Consider the following 21,271-nt stretch of genomic DNA (forward strand, 5'->3'; position numbering starts at 1 on the left):
TATTTCATTCAAATATTTTGTCTATAGTTTCTTCATCTTAGTATATAATCAACTATGAATTGCCACCAACACGTTACATCTTGTTTTTCTATAAATCAGTATTACATGGACTATAATAAACATAAGTATAAATGGGTAATCTGCGATCATTAAAATATTCTCTGTATGTGTTCCCAATATTTATCTTCAATACTTGAACCCATCCTCACAATGTTGTCTCTTTAAAAAACTTGTCATTGACAAATATATAACATATTTTTGTGAAATTTATTAAAATACTTAATCCAGTACTGTAGAGTGATAACGTGACCACTTTGCTATTTTTTTTTCTTTTCTCTATCTGGTTTCTTCCTGCTTAAAAATAGCCCTTTATTTTATTTAATAGTAATATTTATTATTATTATTATTATTATTATTATTATTATTATTGTTAATGTTATAGTTTTATCACAATTATTTACTAATTGATCTAATAATAGCCGATTACTAAGGTCAGTCTCTTATATCACATCGATCTAATTAATAAGTACAAGCAACATACCGAAATATTGAAAACCCAATTAGTGGAGCAAAGCCTAATCATACCTAGCTAAAATCTTTATTAACGGAAAATTTTAAATTCTTAACGGTAGTCATTATTGCCATTCTCTATTTGAAAGGACTAATATAATTGTATCTTTAACGCAAATGAAATGAATTTACACCCCTCAACAACCTCCATAACCGACTCCCCAACTTTCCTTTTTCTTCATTTTTTATTAAATCCTTTCCCCCTTTTTGTTTGTGTACAAACTAATGAAATAGCAAGGCATTTAATGCATACTAAACTCTTCATTAGCAAACAAGAGTAAAACCAATTTGACTAAGGATTAATTAATTTATATACACCAGAGCTCTAAAAAGTAAGTTTTACACTGTCAGTGGATTTTAACCTGTGGCAACAAATTAATTACGTACTAATAAGTGACATAATTGTGTAAATATTTTTTGTATCATCGATATATACAATTAAAATTCTTTAACTAAATAACTTCTTTTCTACAACAACATACCCAGTTTAATCCCACAAAGTGTGGTCTGCAGAAGATAGAAGTACATGGACCTTACCACTACTTTGGAAGTAGAGAGATGGTTTCCGGAAATAAATTCTTTTGTACTTGAAAAGAATTTAATATTCCACAACCAAAATAACTTACTAATTAATTAATTCCATTTCCAGAAGTTCCTTACCCCGCCCTTCTAACATTAAGATCTGTCTCAGTATGCTTATATCTCATTTATGAATTATAGCTTATATGTTCCAAAAAAGGATTTTCTCACTCTCTCTCTATTAAAATTTATTATTTTCCCTATTTCGTGAAATTTTTGAGACTATCATAATCATAATAAACATAATAAGTGAGATTGAGCCGGTCATCAGAGATATAGTGCCAGACAATATATTCAGAGTCACTTCCTTGTTGAGGTAAAAAACTAGAAATCTATGAATCTAAAACGTGTGAGAATTTGAATTAAGATGATGAAGGACCAATAGAAAAAAAGGAATACGTATTTTTCAACAAGTATACAAAAGTTTTTCTCTCCCCTCACTTCCCAATTTGTCGTGTAAAACCAACAAAAGTGACTGCCCATCAGTCATCTATATATCTCTAAACCAACCCACTTTCTTTTACTCTTTCTTTGACATATAACTATAACTATATATATAACATCTTTATACTTTTATTCCATTAATTTTCTTTAATTTGATCAAGGTTACTAATTTTGCTAGCAACAACTTTTCCAGCAGCTTGTTCAACCAAATACATGGCGGAAGGTGGTGGTTCAGGTGATGATACAAGAAGTAGCTGTCCACGTGGCCACTGGCGACCGGCCGAAGATGAAAGGCTACGGCAGCTTGTAGAACAATATGGTCCTCAAAATTGGAACTCTATTGCTGAAAAACTTCAAGGAAGATCAGGTTTATATCCATCTATGAAATATTATTTATTTACTTATTGAGTTTGGATTATAAACATATATAGAAGCGAAAAATAATGTGTTGACTCGACCATCTGAAATAAATAGGCTTACTTTTTCTTTGCTCGAATCGTAATTAGTAAGAATTTTGATTTTAATGATCTAAATTTGAGTATCATGAAGTAAGAAAAAAAAAAAAAAGAATCTGAAAAAGAGATGTTTTGATTATTATGGTGCTACAGTTTCAAAATTAGGGTTAATTTTTGTTGAAAGAAGGGAAGCATAATTTGAACTTTGATATCACCCCCTTTTCTTTCAAAAAATTAAAGAACATTTTGAGAATTTTCTTTATTGTCAAAAGTTGGCTAATATGCGATATTTAGCATCAAATACTTCTCAAGTCCATTAAAAGTTAGTAAAGATTTTCATTTATTGGTGTTGCTATTATTTTGCTCTTCATTTGTTTGTTTAAAGATGGCTTATGAACTACTTCACAAACTATTTTTATAGATGGATAACCTTTATTGCTGTTTATCTTATAACTTAATTAAAATTTAAACTTGGCTAAAATGGAAACTTTTGGCATCATGCATACACACATGAAGTCTTATCAGCTTCCATTGATAGTATCTTCTCAACTGTTTTAAAAGCATATTAAATGCAAATTAAACGATCTTGTTCTATAAGTCTTTAAGTCACACATTTAATTTGGTTCTTTTTTCTTTCTGAAAATCATCAGTTACTAAGAAAAATCAATTCTTTTTTTCTCTTAAATCTGTAGGGAAAAGTTGTAGATTGAGATGGTTCAACCAACTTGATCCAAGAATTAATAGAAGGCCATTTACAGAAGATGAAGAACAAAGACTAGTTGCAGCTCATAGAATACATGGCAACAAATGGGCATTAATTTCAAGATTATTTCCTGGTAGAACTGACAATGCTGTGAAGAATCATTGGCATGTCCTAATGGCAAGAAAGCAAAGGGAACAATCCAAGATTTGTGGCAAAAGAAGCCTATATCAACAGCAACATCATGATAACTTTCTAAGTGATTCTAAATCACTCTCCTATGGTTTTCGAAGAAAGAACTACAACAACATCTGCAACAATAATAATGATAATCCGAAAACACGAGAAGGTAATTATGGCTCCAAAATCAACTTCTTTGAATTTCAAAACCCCAACAAAGATAGGGTTTTCTCAATGTCCACATATTCATCTACACCTGAATTTTGTGGAAGAAATAGGAACCATTTGTTTAGAGAAAGCTCACTAGACCAAAAATCTTTATGTCAAGATAATTTAAGCTTTTCAAGCCATGGAGGAGGAGCTAATACTTATAAAGGGAGTATAATTCAAAACCCTTTTAGTTATGCTGATAGAAATGGATCTGATGACATAACGGAGAGAGTAGTGAATATTAGCGATAGTACATTTTCATTCGGGAATATGTTCAGGGCAAGCATTGAACAACAACGACGACAACAACAACAATATGTAGAAGAAGCAAGGGAAAAGAAGGATATTCCCTTCATAGATTTTCTTGGTGTGGGGATTTCTTCTTGATTATCTTTTTTTCCCTTATTCTTTGTTTAATGTTTTAACAATTCTTTTTGATAAGTTTCATCTTCAATTAAAATATAAGTATTCGATATGCTTCCTAGTTAATTTCCTTATCATGTTAGTCACTGCCTATAGTTGTTGTTCAAGTGATAGCTTAATTAGCTAGCTGTTTCTTTAACCTCTAAGGTAAAAAAGTACTCTTAGGTTTTACTTAATCATCCTAATTTCTTAGGGAGATGGATTTTGAACACTTGTAGCATAATATATGTAATAAACTTTGATATGAATATAATATACTATTATGTTGAAAGACCTTTGGTTTATGCATGCATGTTACATCTGTATATATTCTTTTTGAGGATTTAAGTAATATACACGGATAGTGTAAGAACTGTTTATAGTATTAGTGAATTTTAACTTGTGATGAGAGGTAAGTTATTAATTTTATGAGATTAGCTGTTAATGCTTATCAAGAAATTTACCTTTAATTACCAATAAATGACCTAATAGTACAGATATTTTTTTACAAAATCAATACATAGAACTTAAACTCTTTCTTCCTAAAAAAAGGGAGTCATAGTAATATTTCTTAATTTTGTCAATGTATTGCTTTTCTTTTTCCCATTTGTTACGTGACATGGAAAGATTATCTTTGCGTTTCTTTCTCTTCAAATTTTCTTATTTTTTCCTTTTCTGTAGAAAGTGCAAGTATCAATTTCGTGCAGGTAAGAATCGGTTGCTAATCTCTTAAGTAAAAAAGAGGGAAACTAATTTGATGTGAGATATGTGCTAAGGATATTGTATATCAGTGTCAAGCAGATGTTAAAATCGCAACATTTAAGGAGCAGCTACATAAATATATTATTGATAGCTATTTGGAACAGGCCCTGAAAGTTACAACATACTAGTTTGATAGAGGACTATTTGTTACATGTATTTCTACGTAGGAAATCGGAACCGTATTCAAATAAAGGAGATAATGATTCATTAACGAATGTTTACAGGCAAACTAACGACGACAAACCCATGTATCTTAGGTGCACTCCAATTTTAAGATTTGGGATATATGTCTTACTTTCTCGTCCTGTGCTTTGAATAGAGTTGATTCTTAATCAGATTTATTTAATTGAGACTAATGAAAGTTAAGTCATCTAACTACCTTTTTCGTTTGTTTATTCACTTTAATTATGTGTGCTGATGGCAGGATTTTCTCAATTTCTACGGAGATTTCTGTTTACCAGACCACTAAACTATGTGCTCTAAGGGGTCGTTTTGTTAATTACGAGAATAGGGAATAATAATCCTCGAATAAAATGTAAAATTATGTTATCCCGTAATCAATTAAACTTTAGAAGTTTTTTTGAAAGAATCAGTGAAAGTTGATGCCACGTGACTGTGAAGTCACGGTGTTCAAGTCGTGACAACAAACCTCTTGCGTAAAACGCAGGTAAAAGTCGCGTATAATAAACTCTTCGTACGGCCCTTCCCTGGATCCTGTGCATAGCGGAAATTTAGTGCACCCGGCTGCCCTTTATTTGATTAAACTTTATTTCGGTACAAAGAATCCTGATACCTCTCTAGTTATGGAATAACAATTTTGAAATACAAAAATGTCCTTCTCCAAAGTACTTCTCGAAAACATATGTTAAAAATTGAGAATAAAATTATTTGAGTTTATCATGTGTAAGTCAAATATGTGTTTTATATTATCTCCCTTTATATCTCGTTTTAGGTGCAATGAACCAAATATTTATCAAGAAATTATATCTATTAAATAATCTCGTCATTATTTAGTTCTTGTGTTATAACTCTCATATTACAATTGAGAAGTATAACTTGTTTACCAATCAAAATCACCCTGAGGCCTGAGGTATTTTACGAACAAGGGATTTTTCTCGAGTTCATTTTATATAATAATGATGTCACACAAAACCCTAACTTAATTCCTTCTTTTCTAATAATATATGTTGCATAAATGTAAACTGATGGAAATAAGCAAATGCCGTAAGATTAATTCCTAATATACATATTAGTATCTTTCAAAGTTATTAAAACGAATTTTCAGTATTGCTTTGACAACCTAGCTATCTTATCAGGTATTTATTTATTATTTTGGTAAATTAAATTATGCTAACATCCCTATAATACAATTTTGTTATATCACACTCGACGTTTTTCTTATTCAAACACATATATAATACCATTATACAATAAAACTTCTACACCAATGATGATTTGTTAAACTTTTTTCTATATATAATTGTCATTGTATGAACAAATTTACCATTGTTTCATCTACATTACCTCTAAATACATCTCTCCTTTTCTCTTTAATTTGTTCCTAGCTTCTTCCTTCATTCTTCTTCATCTCACAGATAATTTATATACTAGCTTGCAAATTATACAACTAAATCATATAATAAAGAAAAAGTGTGTATAGTACGTAATCCAATTGTACTATTTCTTCTTGACAAGATATCTACATTATAAGTAGTTTGAAAATGTTTTCGTACCTTCAATTGAAAGGGAAAGAGAAAAGAGGAAAAGAAACGAAGTAAACTAGAGAATGATGTGAACTTAATATCGATAGGAATATATGATACACATGGACAAGACTATTTAGTCTCTTGAAGAAAGAGTTTTATGAAGAAATATATACAAGCCGTCCAACTTGTTATGTCATATAGAATGTGATCAAGTAATGTTTATCGTTTACTTACTTTTTTTTATTACTCATCATAAACTTGGATATAATGTACAGGGAAGTCAAACTTATAACTCAAAAGAGAAAAGGAAAATAATAATTCAAATTAGTAAAACATCGATCGAGGTTACATGAAAATTTTCATCGTCCTTTTTCAATAAATAAAATTTAAAAATATCATATCAATGATGATGTTTCTTCATCCCTGAACGAAGCGCGGACAACTGCACTATTTTGTACGATAATCGTGTCAAACGGGATTAATGTTAAGTATTTCAATAGAAGTTGCCTAATTTTTTAATTTTTTTTGGGGGAATGTTTAAATCAATTGTTTTGCAGTACATCATGTATATATAGCGGAAATCGAACCTCTCTGCTGTTGGCGTGCAAATGTTAAAAAAATGGGTCATATAAGTTATAACTAAGATAAAACATGGATATTTAATTAGGTTTCAAATAACAATACTTGTGTTAATTGTCAATATGATGATTATACGTTAATCGTTCATCATGCTTGTTTCTTTCAGTGCACCAAAATTCGGATCATTTGAGCATATAAACAATTTACAAAATGCAAAGTCAGTACAAGATATATACTTTTTTTTGTCCTATGTAGTTTGAAAGGCTACATTATAGTGAATATTAATCAATTTTCGTTTTCCGTACTTTATCATATGTAAATTATAATTTATATAATCATCAAAGTTGGAGGAGTAATTGCATTTCATGTATAATTTGGGTAGTATCTCACACCTTCCTCTCAATAGATGGAATCACCAAAACCAATTTCACGTTCGCACATACTTTGGAGTCTAAGATTTTCAAAAGTATTTTCTTAACCCACTCTGTATTTTCAAAAGAGTTTTTTTGTTTAATCCACTCTGTATAGTCAAAAGAGGGATTGCAATTGTGTAGCTAACATATTTACTCAAAATGTCATATTTTTCTAATTGGGTGACAACTCCAAATTATTATTATTCTAAGACCATTTTGAGAGCCAAATCACAGCAAATAAACCGTTTACTTGTTTTCCAAAACATATTCTTTTAGACTAATGAATTTTTGAAAGGGGTGCCACTGTTCTATTTCCTTTTCTTAGTTGAAAATAGACTTCTAATATTTATATCATTTAGCGCATAATTCTCTGGCTTAAGAAATCTCTCAGAAATTACTGTGTTCTTTGTTTCTAAAACTAGTTTCACGAGGCCTGTGCTAAGTCCGGGCCCAACTCCAAATATAAAAAGTAATATTTTAATTAAAGAAATATAATTTATGTTGGTAATAATTAAACTTCAAATAAGTATATTTTCAAAATATAAAAGCAAAAATTTCATTTCGCTCCTTTAGTACCTTAATTATCATTTTGATGAAATTATTTACTTCAAATTAAATGCGGAGCCATAATTTGAAATATATGAGTTTCGAATCCTAATTTTTTAAGTTATTTAGTTTTAAATTAATAATTTATACATATTTCATGAACTTTTAAGACAAATACAGAATTTGAACCAAAGTGCTACTGAATCCGATCGAATCGGTAGCTGACACTCTAATTTCACCCTACGTCAAACTCATTTTGTGTTTAAAAGATTAATTTTAGTTAACCAAACTAGAGATTTTAAAGATAACCAGAGATTTTAAAGACAACCCGATCTTGACTGGTAATATTTTCTTCATTTTCAACATTATATGGCATCATTTAATAATTTTTAAAACTATCTGAAAATCATTTTTGTACTATTCTTGGTAAACCCATATGAGCTTATTAAAGTATTATAAATATAAAGTAAAAGAAATGCCTACATATGAGTAAAAGAATTTTCAGAAATTCTCAAATTTCATAATACAAATATAAAGCAAAAGAAATGCTTACATGTAAAAATCTATAATAAGCAACAAATGAAAAAGAAGAAAACAAAGAGCAACAAGAAGCAAGAATATCTAGCGAAAAAATGACTATTTTTTATGTTAATAGATAAGATGAATAGAAGAGAGCAACAGGGAAAATAAAGTGCAGCGGATGGGGTTGTCCCTCCCTTAACCAGGGGTCTCGGGTTTGAGCTTGGGTATGAAAAAATCCTTGGTAGGGAGCGCTTCCTCCGATTGGGCCCTATGCGACGCAAATCTGGATTAGGCGAGCTCTAATGCGGGTACCAGATACTAGATAGAAAACAGGTAAATAAGGCAGACTATTCGACAACTTTTAAAAAGTAGACCATAAGAATAAAAAATAAATTTGACTTTAAAAAATAAGATCAGGACCTAGAAGTAATTAATTGAAAAGTTTGATAATTTTTGGAAAAGTTTTATAAGGACTACAAAAGCTCTTTTATTGTCCCTTATATATAGTAGTAAAGTGTTGGGAAATTAATTTAGTTTTCGACCAAATATCATTTCTAAGAAAAGAAGTTCAGTCTTAGAAAATTTGAATTAACACCTCTGGAGTAATCAATTTAGAAAAAAAACAAAAAAACTTTGCGTCCATGAGATTTGGTTGAGACAAATTTCTGAATTTTTTCTAGTTATTTCACGTGTTTTAAAGAAAAAATCACCGTAATTTGTTTTCTTTCATGCATGCTTGTCTGTTATTTGGTAGCTGGTTAGAGTTATGCAAGCATTAATAATATATGAATTAGTTATGAGAGAATTTATATATTATTTTATGCAGGGTTTAGTTATTCTTCTTTCTACCCCGCATAAAGTAATACATAAATTTTTTCAGAACTTATAAATATATTAGTTATACGGGTTTCCAAATTATAAACCAAACACTATATTAATTTTATACTGCCTCTGTTTCAATTTATGTGAACCCATTTCTTTATTAGTCCGTGTAAAAAAGAATGACCTCTTTCTATATTTGGAAACAATTAACCTTTATGCAATGATTTATAACCACACAAAATATATGTGATTCATCTAACACCATAAGTTTAAAAGTCTTCTCTATTTTCTTAAACTCCGTGTCCAATCAAATAAATTCACATAAATTGAAACGGAAGGAGTATATAAATAACTTACCTCCTAACCAGCTACCAAACATGATATACTTTATGCTAAATTTAATGCATGAATAAACTAACTTTGCCAAACGACCCCCAAGTGTCACAGTCTGTCGAATTACTATTATTTTCTTTAATTGAGTAAATAATATACAATATTCTATCTCAAATAAGGTCTTAAAGATAAGGACTAAAATTCGCAAACGCCGAAGCAACAAAAGAGATTACCCAGCATAAATCCCACGCTCTAAACAAGAGCGTTTGTATCACATCCCATACTCGTATATAAACTCGGAAAAACCTCTTACATTCATCGTAGTAATTTTCACAATCAAATAAATCCTAAAAATGGCGGTGATGACCAGGGGCGGATGTATTACAGTATATATTTAGGGTAAATTTTATGTGTTTATATACATATATTAACTTTTGAACACCCTGAACATATATTACAATGTATATTTAGGTTCAATTATTTTTCCGAACACTCTGAGTGAAAATCCTGAATCCGCCACTAGTGATGATGACGTCAACAAACTATTTCTTTGCATCCACAGTTCCCAATTACGACGTCGTTTAGTTCACGTACTTTGCATTGCAAGTCAGTTAATCGGAGGGCCACGATGATGGGGATAAAAACGCAGACGCGCATCCACCGTTTGATTGATGAACAAGGGATATTGATTTACGTCAAAAACTATTTCTTGGTTGCTGCTCAGGAAAAAAAATATAGCTAATGTTTGGTATAGTTGCTTTGTATAAAATTCAGCACACCAAATACGACATTTGACTATCATTTTTATAATTTCACATTATTAGTGAAATAGGTATAAGTTATGAGTAATTTTTTTATTATTTTATACAGGATGGGAGATGAAATAATTAAACTCTGCATAACTAATCCGTCGATAACTAATCACCTTGCTCGCGTTAGTACCTTTTAACATATCATTCATCACTTTAATTTCCCAGAGAAACAATGACCAGTTGTAGATAATTCATGTAATTCATGCTTTGAAGAGATTATATCCTTAGAAGATATATAGAAAGAGTTAGCAGATATCCATTGGATTAGTTTACTCCACACAAACTAGTCTTAGCATCATTAATATGAACTGAGTTGAAAATGTTTCGTTCCAAATATTTTAGAAATTTGAGGTCAAATTTTACTGAATTTGACTCTTGGAAAGCAATACTCCCTCAGTCTCACTTTATGTGATACAGTTCGGATTTTCACTCAGTCTCACTCTCAAAATGCGAACTGTATAACATAAATTGGGACAGAGGGAGTATATAAAAGCATTTAGGGACAGGGAATACCATTTTTCGGTGATTTTTCCTGTGTACTATTTGGAGCTTGTTCTGAACGTTAGTATCTTATCCTTCTTTTAATTTACTGGATTAATGTGAGACTTAATTATCTTAAGATTTGGATTGTTGGGAAATTAATTGATAAATTTGAGCACATGATTTCATATTGCAAACCGCCTGAAATGGCAGAAACAGGACGTTCAGTATGTGCTGCTCCATTGATTCCAATCATTGCTGATGCAGGTATACCCTGTTTAATTCCCTTTTCAAAAGTTAACATATTTCCCCGTTTTTGAGCTTGTTATTTCTTGACAAGTATTTAATGCAGTTTCGCTTAAGTTGCCGATAGAGAAATTGCACTTAGAGCTGTGAAAATGATATTTTGTACCGGGAACACGTAAGCAATCTTGGCCATGATTTAGTGTATCATTTATTTGGCTTTGCTTGATAAATGTTGGATACAATTACATAAAATTCAGGTCATTTGAGCATTTAATCAAAGGTGAATAAAAATGTTCTGGAAATGCAGTTTCAACAAGTTAAGTTGGCCAAATGAGGCTAAGACAACACAAGAATACAATTGTGAATTAACTCAAAAGCCATATGAGTAATACATCATCATCCATAAACAACAACATACCCAGTGTATTCCCACAAGTGGGGTCCGGGGAAATACATTATCCATCTTCAACTTAAATTTCACGATTCAGTAACGTGACTTGAGGAAATGATTTATCAAACTAGCCTTGTTTGCAGACTTAATATATAGTCATAACTCGATAGATTTGTATTGTTGAGCCTTTTATTAAAGTTTATCATAGGATACATAGGGCTGCTTCAAAGAACTGACCGAGGGTGCAATTAAGAACAAAAGAGTTGCAAAAGCTACTATTGATTTACCATTTATTCTCAATACTCCATGTGAAAAGATCAAAGCAATATTTAGTGTACTTTGCGTACTAAATTGATAAACTAATTACTGCTCTAGAATAGATTAATTTGGCCAGTTTTTGAGTAGCTGTTATATTTCTAGAACTTTTAAACAATATGCCCAGTCCTAACTGCGTCTTTCATATGGTCTTTATTGATAACATTCCTCTTTCTCCCTTGAGCTCAATGGCATGAGTTATTTCAGAGAACTCAACCAAATCAATGCTGCATGTACCAATTTCTCATACTTTTGGAAATCCTTATTTTATTCACTATTTTGCTACTGGTGGATCTCTGTTGTCTATGATTCTTCTTATCTAGATTCACTGAACCCTTCAATTAGTTTCATCCTGGATTGGTTTATTCCATAACTACCTCTGTTTGTTTGTTCGTGCACTGTATTGGGGATCTTTTATCATTTGGATTCACTCGTTGCAAACGGATTTATGTTTCAGACAGTGAATAAGTCCTGTCTAAGTGAAAACTGGAATTGAAAAGACAAAACAAGACTCTAGAATTTTGAAAATGGAAAAAGTTTCGCAGAGGAACTACAACCCAAATGTCTCATATATATTATTTCCAAAGCTCTTATTCTCCATAGGGCCATTCAATCAGAATTGGCACAACATGTGGTTTATATAATTACCAAGTCCTTCAGCTTTCGATTATTTCACCTTGCAGATACAGGCGGTGGCAGTGCTCTCAATGTTCAAAGAACTATCAAGGATTTAATTGCTGCTGGTGCCGCTGGCGGCTTCTTAGAGGTATGATCTTAAATTGGCAGAAGACATTAAAACCTTAGACGTTAAAGGACTAGTTCATGTGTTCTGTTTTCGTTCCAGGATCAAGCATGGCCGAAGAAGTGTGGTAATACTGCTTCTGCTTGAGATGTTTTTTGTTCTGAGCTGAGGAAATATAATTTACATGTCTTGGCTTCAATAGCATTGAACTTACTGTCCATCTTTTCTGTCTCTTTATTTAGGACACATGCGAGGCAAACAGGTAGTCCTTCTTGCTCTCCTTTTTTTAATCAGTTACTATGTCTACAGCCAAACTGTACATTTGTCTCTGTTAATTTCTTTTTTCCAGATGTGCTTTTTGTTCATCTTTTATGTCAATTCTCTTAGGAACTCTGTCTTGTTTCATGTCTCTTTCAGGTTATACCTGCAGAGGAGCATGCTGCAAAAATAGCATCTGCAAGGGATGCTACTGGTGATTCCGACTTTTTTCTTGTCGCTAGGACTGATGCACGTGCTACCTCAGCAAAATATGGTCTCTCAGAAGCCATTTCTTGTGTTAGTCTTTACATGGAGGTATGGGTTGCACGCTGTGTTACCTTGCTGACATTGGGTATTCATGTTAAATCTTTTCACAATTAGAAAAAACATAAGATTGAAGTAAAATGAATATTTTGCTTGAATCATATCACGGAATAGTAAGATTGTCTTATCATATTCAATTTTATTTTTCTAGGTACTTCAAATCTACATGGATGCTTATTTCTCCTTCTCTTTTTCTTTATTTTTTTGCCCCTACTGAGAAAAATGTGGCACATCATCAAACAATAACTTAAGTTTATCAAATTATTTTTGTTTGCCACAAAAAAATCCTGTTTACTTTCATGGTCAGAGTAGGCTTTTAGAAAATATGAAGACTCAGTTGTATTTATGAGGAAGTAACAACCACGTTCTTTTGGTTTATTGGTGAAATTTGAGCAAACGAAGCATTAGAAAACTCCTATACCTCATACTTTCTCTGTCTTGCAACAAATATAATACAGAGGATTTTAAGAACTTCTAATGACCTTTTGCCGTAGCGCTTGTGAGCAGCTCCTGCCTATGAACTTGTTTTACCATGGTACTCCAGTTTTCCAAAACCACTTGTCCTTTTAAAAGATATCAAAACATGGAAACAAAAGCTAACTAATATAATTATTTTCTAAGTGCTTTAACAGTTTAACACAAGAAATGGCTTGGATTGTTACAGCTGTTGACAATTTCAATTATTTATTTATTCATAATTGGGCCTGGTGTAATCTTCAACCAGCTCGATCTCTTGCAGTAGATATCTCATGGCAAACTAATGTACGATAAAACCAATAGCAACTGCAACTATTCTTGAGAGATGTATAAGTGAAGCTATTCAACTATATTCCTTTCTATTATATTTGATAATCTAGCATTAGTTTTTGCCTAAGTTGCGTGGACTCTCCTTTTTGGTGCCGATCCAATCTCGACACGGGTCGGGAGCGAGATACGTCCGTGATACGGTCAACCAAGTTCGGATACTTTGACCGGAGTCTATCGACAAATTTGGGGGAAAATTGAGATTTTGATTTCTCAAAATTAAAGATAAAACAGATTTAAGATAAGGGAAATGACATACCTTCAATATTATAGTACTTTTGTCTCTTTTTTGCTGATTCGTGTTTTTCTCTCAACATTTATAGCTCTACTTTTTATAATTTTGAATTTTCTTAGCTGAATCCCTGCACCCCGATCCGCACCCCCGAATCTTAAAATTTAGATTTTGCCGAATCCGACACTCAGATCAGTACCCGTCTCGGATACCCGCATCCGAGTCCGAGCAACTTAGGTTTTTGCTCAGTAGCAGGTTATCTTGAAAATCTGTGTTATCAATGTTGGATGAAGTAGAAATGAGTGCAAAATTTCTTTAGAGTATTTGAGATCACGGGAGAATGCATGAGAGTTTGCAGAAAATCAATGTACTTTACTGAAAAGTGATAAGAAAGCTGAAAAAATGTTTCAGCTTGCAGGGCAGAGGAGCATTACAAAACCAGAACTATAATGTTTAATATGTAATGTGAGTTATTTCTTGAAAGTTATGATGGTAAATGAGATGTAATTTCATCGAAAGGGTCCTTGAGGTTTTCGAAAGTTATGTTGAGTCGTTGATACCCGAAGGTTTCAACAATTGCTGCTAATAAGAATGACCTAACTACACCTGCAAAGTCACTTGAGACTTTTAGCCCAAATATTACCTTTCTTGAATTAGCCTACAGGACCGGCAATATTCTCATTTATTAATTCTTTACTTTTCTCTGTTTTGATCATTTTTAGTTATATTTACATGTTGCTTTTGTATCTATTATTTCAATTACTTACTATTTTGCTTGCACATTTTTTGCCGGGCTTAAACATAGGTGTATATAAAGCTTGCTTAAATACAATATGTACAATCAATAGTTTGGTACAATAATTCTTGAAATTGGCACCTAGGATTTTTACTGCACGTGCAGATGTAGTCTATCCATGGTAAAAAAAAAAAAAAAAGATCATTTTTATTTTTTAGGATTTGGGTTTCGAAATTGCATTACGAATTGGCTCAATTGCAAAGAGTACTAATAAGCTAAAAGTGAAGATGCACGAATAATTACCATTATGGAATACAGCCTGATTCTTCTTACCACTTTCCCATGGCATTGAATGTACGATATAGGCTGGAGCGGATGCTTGCTTTGTGGAGGCACCGAGGGATGACGAGGAGGTCAAAAAAAAATAGGAAAGAAGACTAATGGATTAAGGGCATGTAACATGCTAGAGGGTGGCGTCACAGCATTGCATACTGTTGGGAATATAATAGACCCGCAAAATAATATTCACGGTATTAGTGATAAACGCGGAACACTAAGTTATGGTTAAATCAACAAGAATAAAATGCAAGAATAATGACACCAAGATTTTACGTGGAAACCCTTGAATAAGGGAAAAACCACGGCCAAGAGGAAAGACCGATATCACTATAGTAAGAATTTTACCATTAATGTAGTAACGAGTATAAATACTCCTAAGACCACTACACCCACAAAAGAAAACACTCTTTTGATTTTCCCACCTTACTGATGCTCACACTCTATTTTTCTTGACGACTTTTTTCTTTCGGTCACTATGGAATACCTCACTTTGCTCTCACTTTGGTGTATAGCAAATGATTTTGGTGTTTGGTGTGTCTTTCAAATGAACCATAAGCTGCCTATTTATAGGAATGAATTTCCTATGATGAGGTAAGCGCTTACATCACAACTATGATGAGGTAAGCGCTTACATCACGTATGTGAACAAAAGAAAATTGGGGACTGGACCCCACAAATCTCCCCCTCCAGTCCCATTCACCTGAAGGAGGGTATACTGGCTTCTAATTTGAGTGCATGCCGACAAGTTCTTTGCACAGTTCGAACTTGTCTCTCGATACCACCTTGGTCAACATATCTGCAGGATTTTCACTCGTGTGAATCTTCTTGACCTGGAACAATTCGTTCTCTACCTGATCACGAATCCAATGATATCTGACGTCGATGTGTTTTGTTCTCGCATGGTACATGGAGTTCTTGCTCAAGTCTATTGCACTCTGACTGTCACAATAGCCCACATACTTATTCTGCTACAATCTAAGGTCCTAAAGAAATCTCTTGAGCCATATCATCTCTTTACCCCGTAGCCGCAATATACTCCGCTTCGATTGTAGGCAACACACTTCTGCAACTTCGATCGCCATGATATAGCTCCCCCCGAAAAAGTAAACAAATATCCGTAGTGGATTTTACATCAAGGTCACACACATATATGAATACGTGATAGCCCTTCAAAATTGGATTTGATCCTCCAAAACACAAGCATTGTCCGAGCTTCCTCTTAGATACACGAGTATCACTTCAAACGACTTCCCAATGCTCTTTCCGGATTTTCGAGAAATACCGCTAACAACACCGACCGTACGAGCAATATCTGGTCGAGTGCATACCATTGCATACATTAAACTTCCGACGGCAGAGGAATAAGGAATCTTGGCCATTCTCTCTTTTTCCTCTGTTGTTGTAGGACACATCTTTTTGCTCAATTTCAAATGACCAGGAAGAGGTGTGCTAACCCTCTTAGCATTCTTCATGTTCAGCGCTCCGGACACGTTCTATGTACTTTTTACGTGACAAATAAAGCTTCTTTTCATCTCTTGAACGAGTAATATTCATGCCCAAAATCGCTTAGCATGACCCAAGTCTTTCATGGCAAAAGACTTATTCAACTCGTTTCTTCAACTCGTCGATCTCGGAAGCATTCTTGCCTACAATCAACATATCATCCACATATAGCGAAGGATGATAAAGTCATCATCGAAAATCTTTGTACAAACACACGTTGATACAAGAAGTCTTTGTAGCCTTGCTCCCCATCACGAACTCAAACTTCTTGTACCTTGTCCGGGAGCTTGCTTCAATCCATATAGACTCTTCTTAAGTTTGCATACAAAATTTTCTTTACCTTTTGCCCCGAAGCCCTCAAAGTTGTTCCATATAAATCTCCTCTTCTAAGTCACCGTGAAGAAAGGTCTTCATCCATGCCTTTCAATCTCCAAATCAAGACTAGCAGTCAAACCAAGAAGCTGTCCGAATGGAGGACATTTTCACGACAGAGAAAATATTTCGTCAAAAGTCAATACCTTTCCTTTGACCAAATCCCTTAACAACCAATCTAGCTTTGTGTCTTGGGCTTCAAGCTGTGTTCTTCGCTTTAACTTTGAACACCCATTTGTTCTTCAAAGCTCTCATGCCCTTAGGCAATTTCACCAACTCATAAGTATGGTTCTCATGCGATTTCATCTCATCTTGCATGGCTTCGATCCATTGATCCTTGTGCTCATCTTCCATGGCCTCCTCATAACATTCAGGTTCTCCCCCATCAGTGAGTAATACATACTCATTAGGTGAATAACGGGAAGAAGGAACATGCTGTCTAGTAGACCTTCTAAGTGGAATATCTGGCTCATCCACGACTTCATAAGTAGAAGCATCTACTTCATCAATAGCAGCATTGTTATCATCATCAACATGCTGATCTGGAACATCATTCTGGGCATCACCATCGTCATCGAGCCCACCAACTTCATCAACATTTGTTTGAGGAACTTGATCAAGATTAACTAAGCCTTCAGAACCTGAAGATTTTTTCTTCTCCGCTTTGTTAATATCTTCAATGGTTTGATCCTCCACGAAGATAACATCACGGCTTCTCACGACTTCTTCTCAATTGGATCATATAGCCCGTAACCAAACTCATCAAGGCCATAACCAATGAAGATGCACTGCCTTGTCTTGGCAGTTAATTTTGACCTCTCATCTTTAGGCACATGTACAAAAGCTTTGCAACCAAACACTTTCAAGTGGTCATAGGAAACATCCTTCCCATACCAAACTCTGTTTGGAACATCACTTTGCAAAGCAACCGCAGGGGATAGATTAATAACATGTGCGGCGGTCAACAATGCCTCACCCCAAAAGGAATTCGGCAACTTTGCTTCAGAAAGCAAACATCTAACTCTTTCCATCAAGGTCCTGTTCATCCTCTCTGCTAAACCATTAAGCTGAGGAGTCTTAGGAGGAGTCTTCTGGTGTCTGATACCCTGTTGCTTGCAGTATTCGTCAAACGGTCCACAATATTCACCACCGTTATCGGTACGAATACACTTCAGCTTCTTTCCAGTTTCTCTTTCAACTGAGGCCTGAAACTGCTTAAAGACACCCAACACTTGGTCTTTAGTCTTTAAGACGTAGACCCAAAGTTTCCTTGAGCAATCATCAATAAAGGTAGCGAAGTAAAGTGCACCACCCAAAGTCCTTGTCTTCATTGGACCACATAAATCTGAATGCACCAACTCAAGCAACTCTGTCTTTCTTGAAGGAGGATGAGACTTGAAAGAAACTCTATTTTGTTTTCCAGCCAAGCAGTGCTCACACTTTTCTAATTTAGCACTTTCGAAATTTGATAATAATTTCTTTTTGGCCAGAACATTTAGTCCTTTCTCGCTAATGTGGCTAAGTCTCTTATGCCATAACGTTGAAGAGCTATTGCTCTCAACTGCATTTACCATATCAACACAGGTAGAGGCCGTAGTCCAGTATAGACCACGACGTTTTTCGCCACGAGCCACAATCATGGAACCTTTAGTAAGCACACTTTCCAAAGACCATTGGTACTGACATATCCCTCATCATCCAAAACACCAACAGAGATCAAGTGCAAACGAACATCGGGTGCATGCTTTACATTGTTTAAAACTAGTTTAGTTCCAATACTAGTTTTCAAACAAATCGTTCCAACACCAGCCACCCTAGATACAGTCTCATTACCCATACTCAAAGTTCCAAAGTCACCGGAGTATAGGATGAGAAAATTCCTTCCGTGATGTCACATGAGATGCGGCACCACTGTCCACAACCCAGCTTGACTCATCACAAGCAATATTTATCAGATCCGCATCAAGGATAGTAACAAGATCTTCTGTAGTGACAGCTGCAACACGATTGCCATCTTCTTTGTTTTCCTCCTTATCTCTATTCTCCTTTTTCAAAATCCGGCAGAACTTCTTTGTGTGCCCTTTTTTCCCGCAGTGATAGCACTCAATATCTTTAAGTCTGCTTCTGGATTTGCTTCTATGATGCTCTCTATTTTGAGAACCACGATTCTTGCCTCTCCCCCTAGTGTCAGTCACCAAGACATCTGATGAGGAGGAACCTTGAGATTTTCTTCTCATCTCTTCATTTAAAAGATCGCTTCTTGGCAAGATCCATGAGATCACACCATTCGATGCGAGCATTTGATAACGAAGTTCTAATAATTTCCCAAGAACCGTAGGGAACCAAGTAGAAATAAGCCTTGAATTTCTTCATCAAAATTAATACCCATAGCGGATAATCGGTTCATGATCCCCCGAAAAATATTCGGATGATCCGTCATTGCGGAACCATCGTGGTATTTTAAACCCAAAGATTTGCTTTATCAAAAACATCTTGTTGTTACCGAGTTTTCCGAGCATACAAATTTTCAAGATGCTCCCATAGGTCCGAAAGCACGTGTCTCCCGAAATATGGTTCAACACATTATCGTCAACCCATCGTCTAATAAAGCCGCAAACCCGCCGATGCAACAAATTCCACTCTTCATCCGATTTATTATCGTGCTTTTTATTAGCAAAGACAAAGTTCATGAAAATTCTTGACATAGAGCAAATCTTCCATTTTGCCCTTCCAAATGGCATAATTTACGCCACTCAAAGTAACCATTCTACTAGTGTTGGCTTCCATCGTTTATCACAAATACAAATACTATTTTATTCGAAGACCAAAGTAATTCTTTTCCGATGCGGAAGTTCGATCGTGCCGCAACCACAGAGCATACTCGCATACGTAACCTTGGCTCGATACCACTACGGGAATAAAATAGACCCGCAAAATAATATTCACGGTATTAGTGATAAACGCGGAACACTAAGTTATGGTTAAATCAACAAGAATAAAATGCAAAGAATAATGACACCAAGATTTTACGTGGAAACCCTTCGAATAAGGGAAAAACCACGCCAAGAGGAGCAACTTTATATCACTATAGTAAGGAATTTTACAACGTAGCAAACGAGTATAAATACTCCTAAGACCACTACACCCACAAAAGAAAACACTCTTTGATTTTCCCACCTTACTACGTATCACTCACACTCTATTTTTCTTCACAAGTACTTTTTTCTTTCCGCCTCATTAATACCTCACTTTCGCTTCTCACTTTGGTGTATAAGCAAATGATTTTCAAGTTTGGTGTATCTTTCAAATGAACCATGTTCGCCTATTTATAGGAATGAATTTCCCATGATGACAAAGAGCCGCTACATCACAACTATGATGGCAGCCGCTTACATCACGTATGTGAACAAAAGAAAATTGGGGACTGGACCCCACACATACTCCAGAAGAACTGAGAGCTATAGGCTTCCATTTGATCGTCATCCATTGACGACTCTTTATGCTTCTGCTCGTGCAATGCTTGATGTTCTCAAGACATTGAAGGACCAAGGAACAACTAGAGATCACCTAGACAAGATGGCGACTTTCGAAGAATTTAACCAATTGGTCAATTTGGAGTCTTGGTTTGAGCTTGAAGGACGATATTCAAACTGGAAAAATGTGCAGAAATCAACCAACGAGTAACATGGAAAGATTGAAGCCTTTTTCTTGTGAGGTAGTTATCAAATTTCAGAGAAAACTAAGGACAAAGTAATTTCATTAACTTCTTGGAGCTCTTTTATGTGCTTTGTGCGGTAGCTAAATTTTTGGTCTAGTACAGGAATTCTCTAACTGTACCTTGAGCTAAATGGTATTTTCTTAGTCATTGCATCATGCTCCTTTTCATATTTGGTGATACTTTCTCCATTCTCAATTTGTTAAAAATGCGAATAACAATGTAAGAAGGGTAGACAATCGGATGGATCAATTGGAATGCAGGCTATCAAAGAGCTCTTTCTTTGCATGTATAAACTATGAGAACTTGAGAAGGATGTAGCTTCGAAAACATGGCAACTTTGACCCGTTGATGTTAAAAAAATCAAATACCTTCATTTTTTCAATTTATTTTGGATAAAAGTGTAACCTTCTATTCTATCCATAGTGTCTCAATTTGTGTGATATAATTTAACTGTATTAATTAGGCTTTAAGAATCTAAGTTAAGACTTTCTGAAACTTAGCTGCCTAAAACGAAATATGTATATTAGACATTTATTGTAAATCATTTCATTAAGGGTAAAAGGCGTAGTTTTGAATAAAATTATTTCTAAATAAAGAAATGTATAATTATTTTTAGAATAAATAAAAGAAAAGTGTATCACATAAATTGAGACACCGAAAGTAACTCTTAACGACAATGCGGCTCAAAAGAGTTATCCGACAAGTTGGTAAACTATCCTATTATTATTTACAAGGGGACCAAAGAAAGGGACAGGAAAAAGGGTGTAGTTTGAATT

At 34.1% G+C, this 21,271-nt stretch overlaps 2 protein-coding genes across 2 annotated transcripts; both read left to right on the forward strand.

The window, feature by feature from the left end:
- The first annotated feature begins 1,592 nt into the window (after positions 1-1,592).
- LOC132035483 (transcription factor MYB64-like) lies at positions 1,593-3,832 on the forward strand. Its single transcript, XM_059425766.1, has 2 exons — positions 1,593-1,960; positions 2,741-3,832. Exons 1-2 carry the CDS (start codon positions 1,807-1,809, stop codon positions 3,523-3,525), a joined length of 939 nt encoding a protein of 312 aa, XP_059281749.1. The 5' UTR covers positions 1,593-1,806; the 3' UTR covers positions 3,526-3,832.
- Positions 3,833-10,589: 6,757 nt separating this feature from the next.
- Positions 10,590-20,664, forward strand: LOC132035484 (carboxyvinyl-carboxyphosphonate phosphorylmutase, chloroplastic-like). The gene is given in 9 exon segments (XM_059425767.1): positions 10,590-10,782; positions 12,151-12,233; positions 12,312-12,336; positions 12,452-12,471; positions 12,627-12,782; positions 14,929-14,979; positions 14,982-15,051; positions 20,215-20,253; positions 20,256-20,664. Coding segments are annotated over 9 exon segments (738 nt in total). The 5' UTR covers positions 10,590-10,694; the 3' UTR covers positions 20,462-20,664.
- Positions 20,665-21,271: the final 607 nt, after the last annotated feature.

The sequence above is a fragment of the Lycium ferocissimum genome, chromosome 10 (genome assembly GCF_029784015.1).
Source record: "Lycium ferocissimum isolate CSIRO_LF1 chromosome 10, AGI_CSIRO_Lferr_CH_V1, whole genome shotgun sequence".
Taxonomy (NCBI): Eukaryota; Viridiplantae; Streptophyta; class Magnoliopsida; order Solanales; family Solanaceae; genus Lycium; species Lycium ferocissimum.

Bases quoted from the DNA above. Each gene is read 5' to 3' on its own strand.
- LOC132035483 (XM_059425766.1), top strand. From the start codon at position 1,807: ATGGCGGAAGGTGGTGGTTCAGGTGATGATACAAGAAGTAGCTGTCCA. The intron at 1,961-2,740 runs GTTTATATCCAT...TTAAATCTGTAG, and splicing joins AAAACTTCAAGGAAGATCAG to GGAAAAGTTGTAGATTGAGA.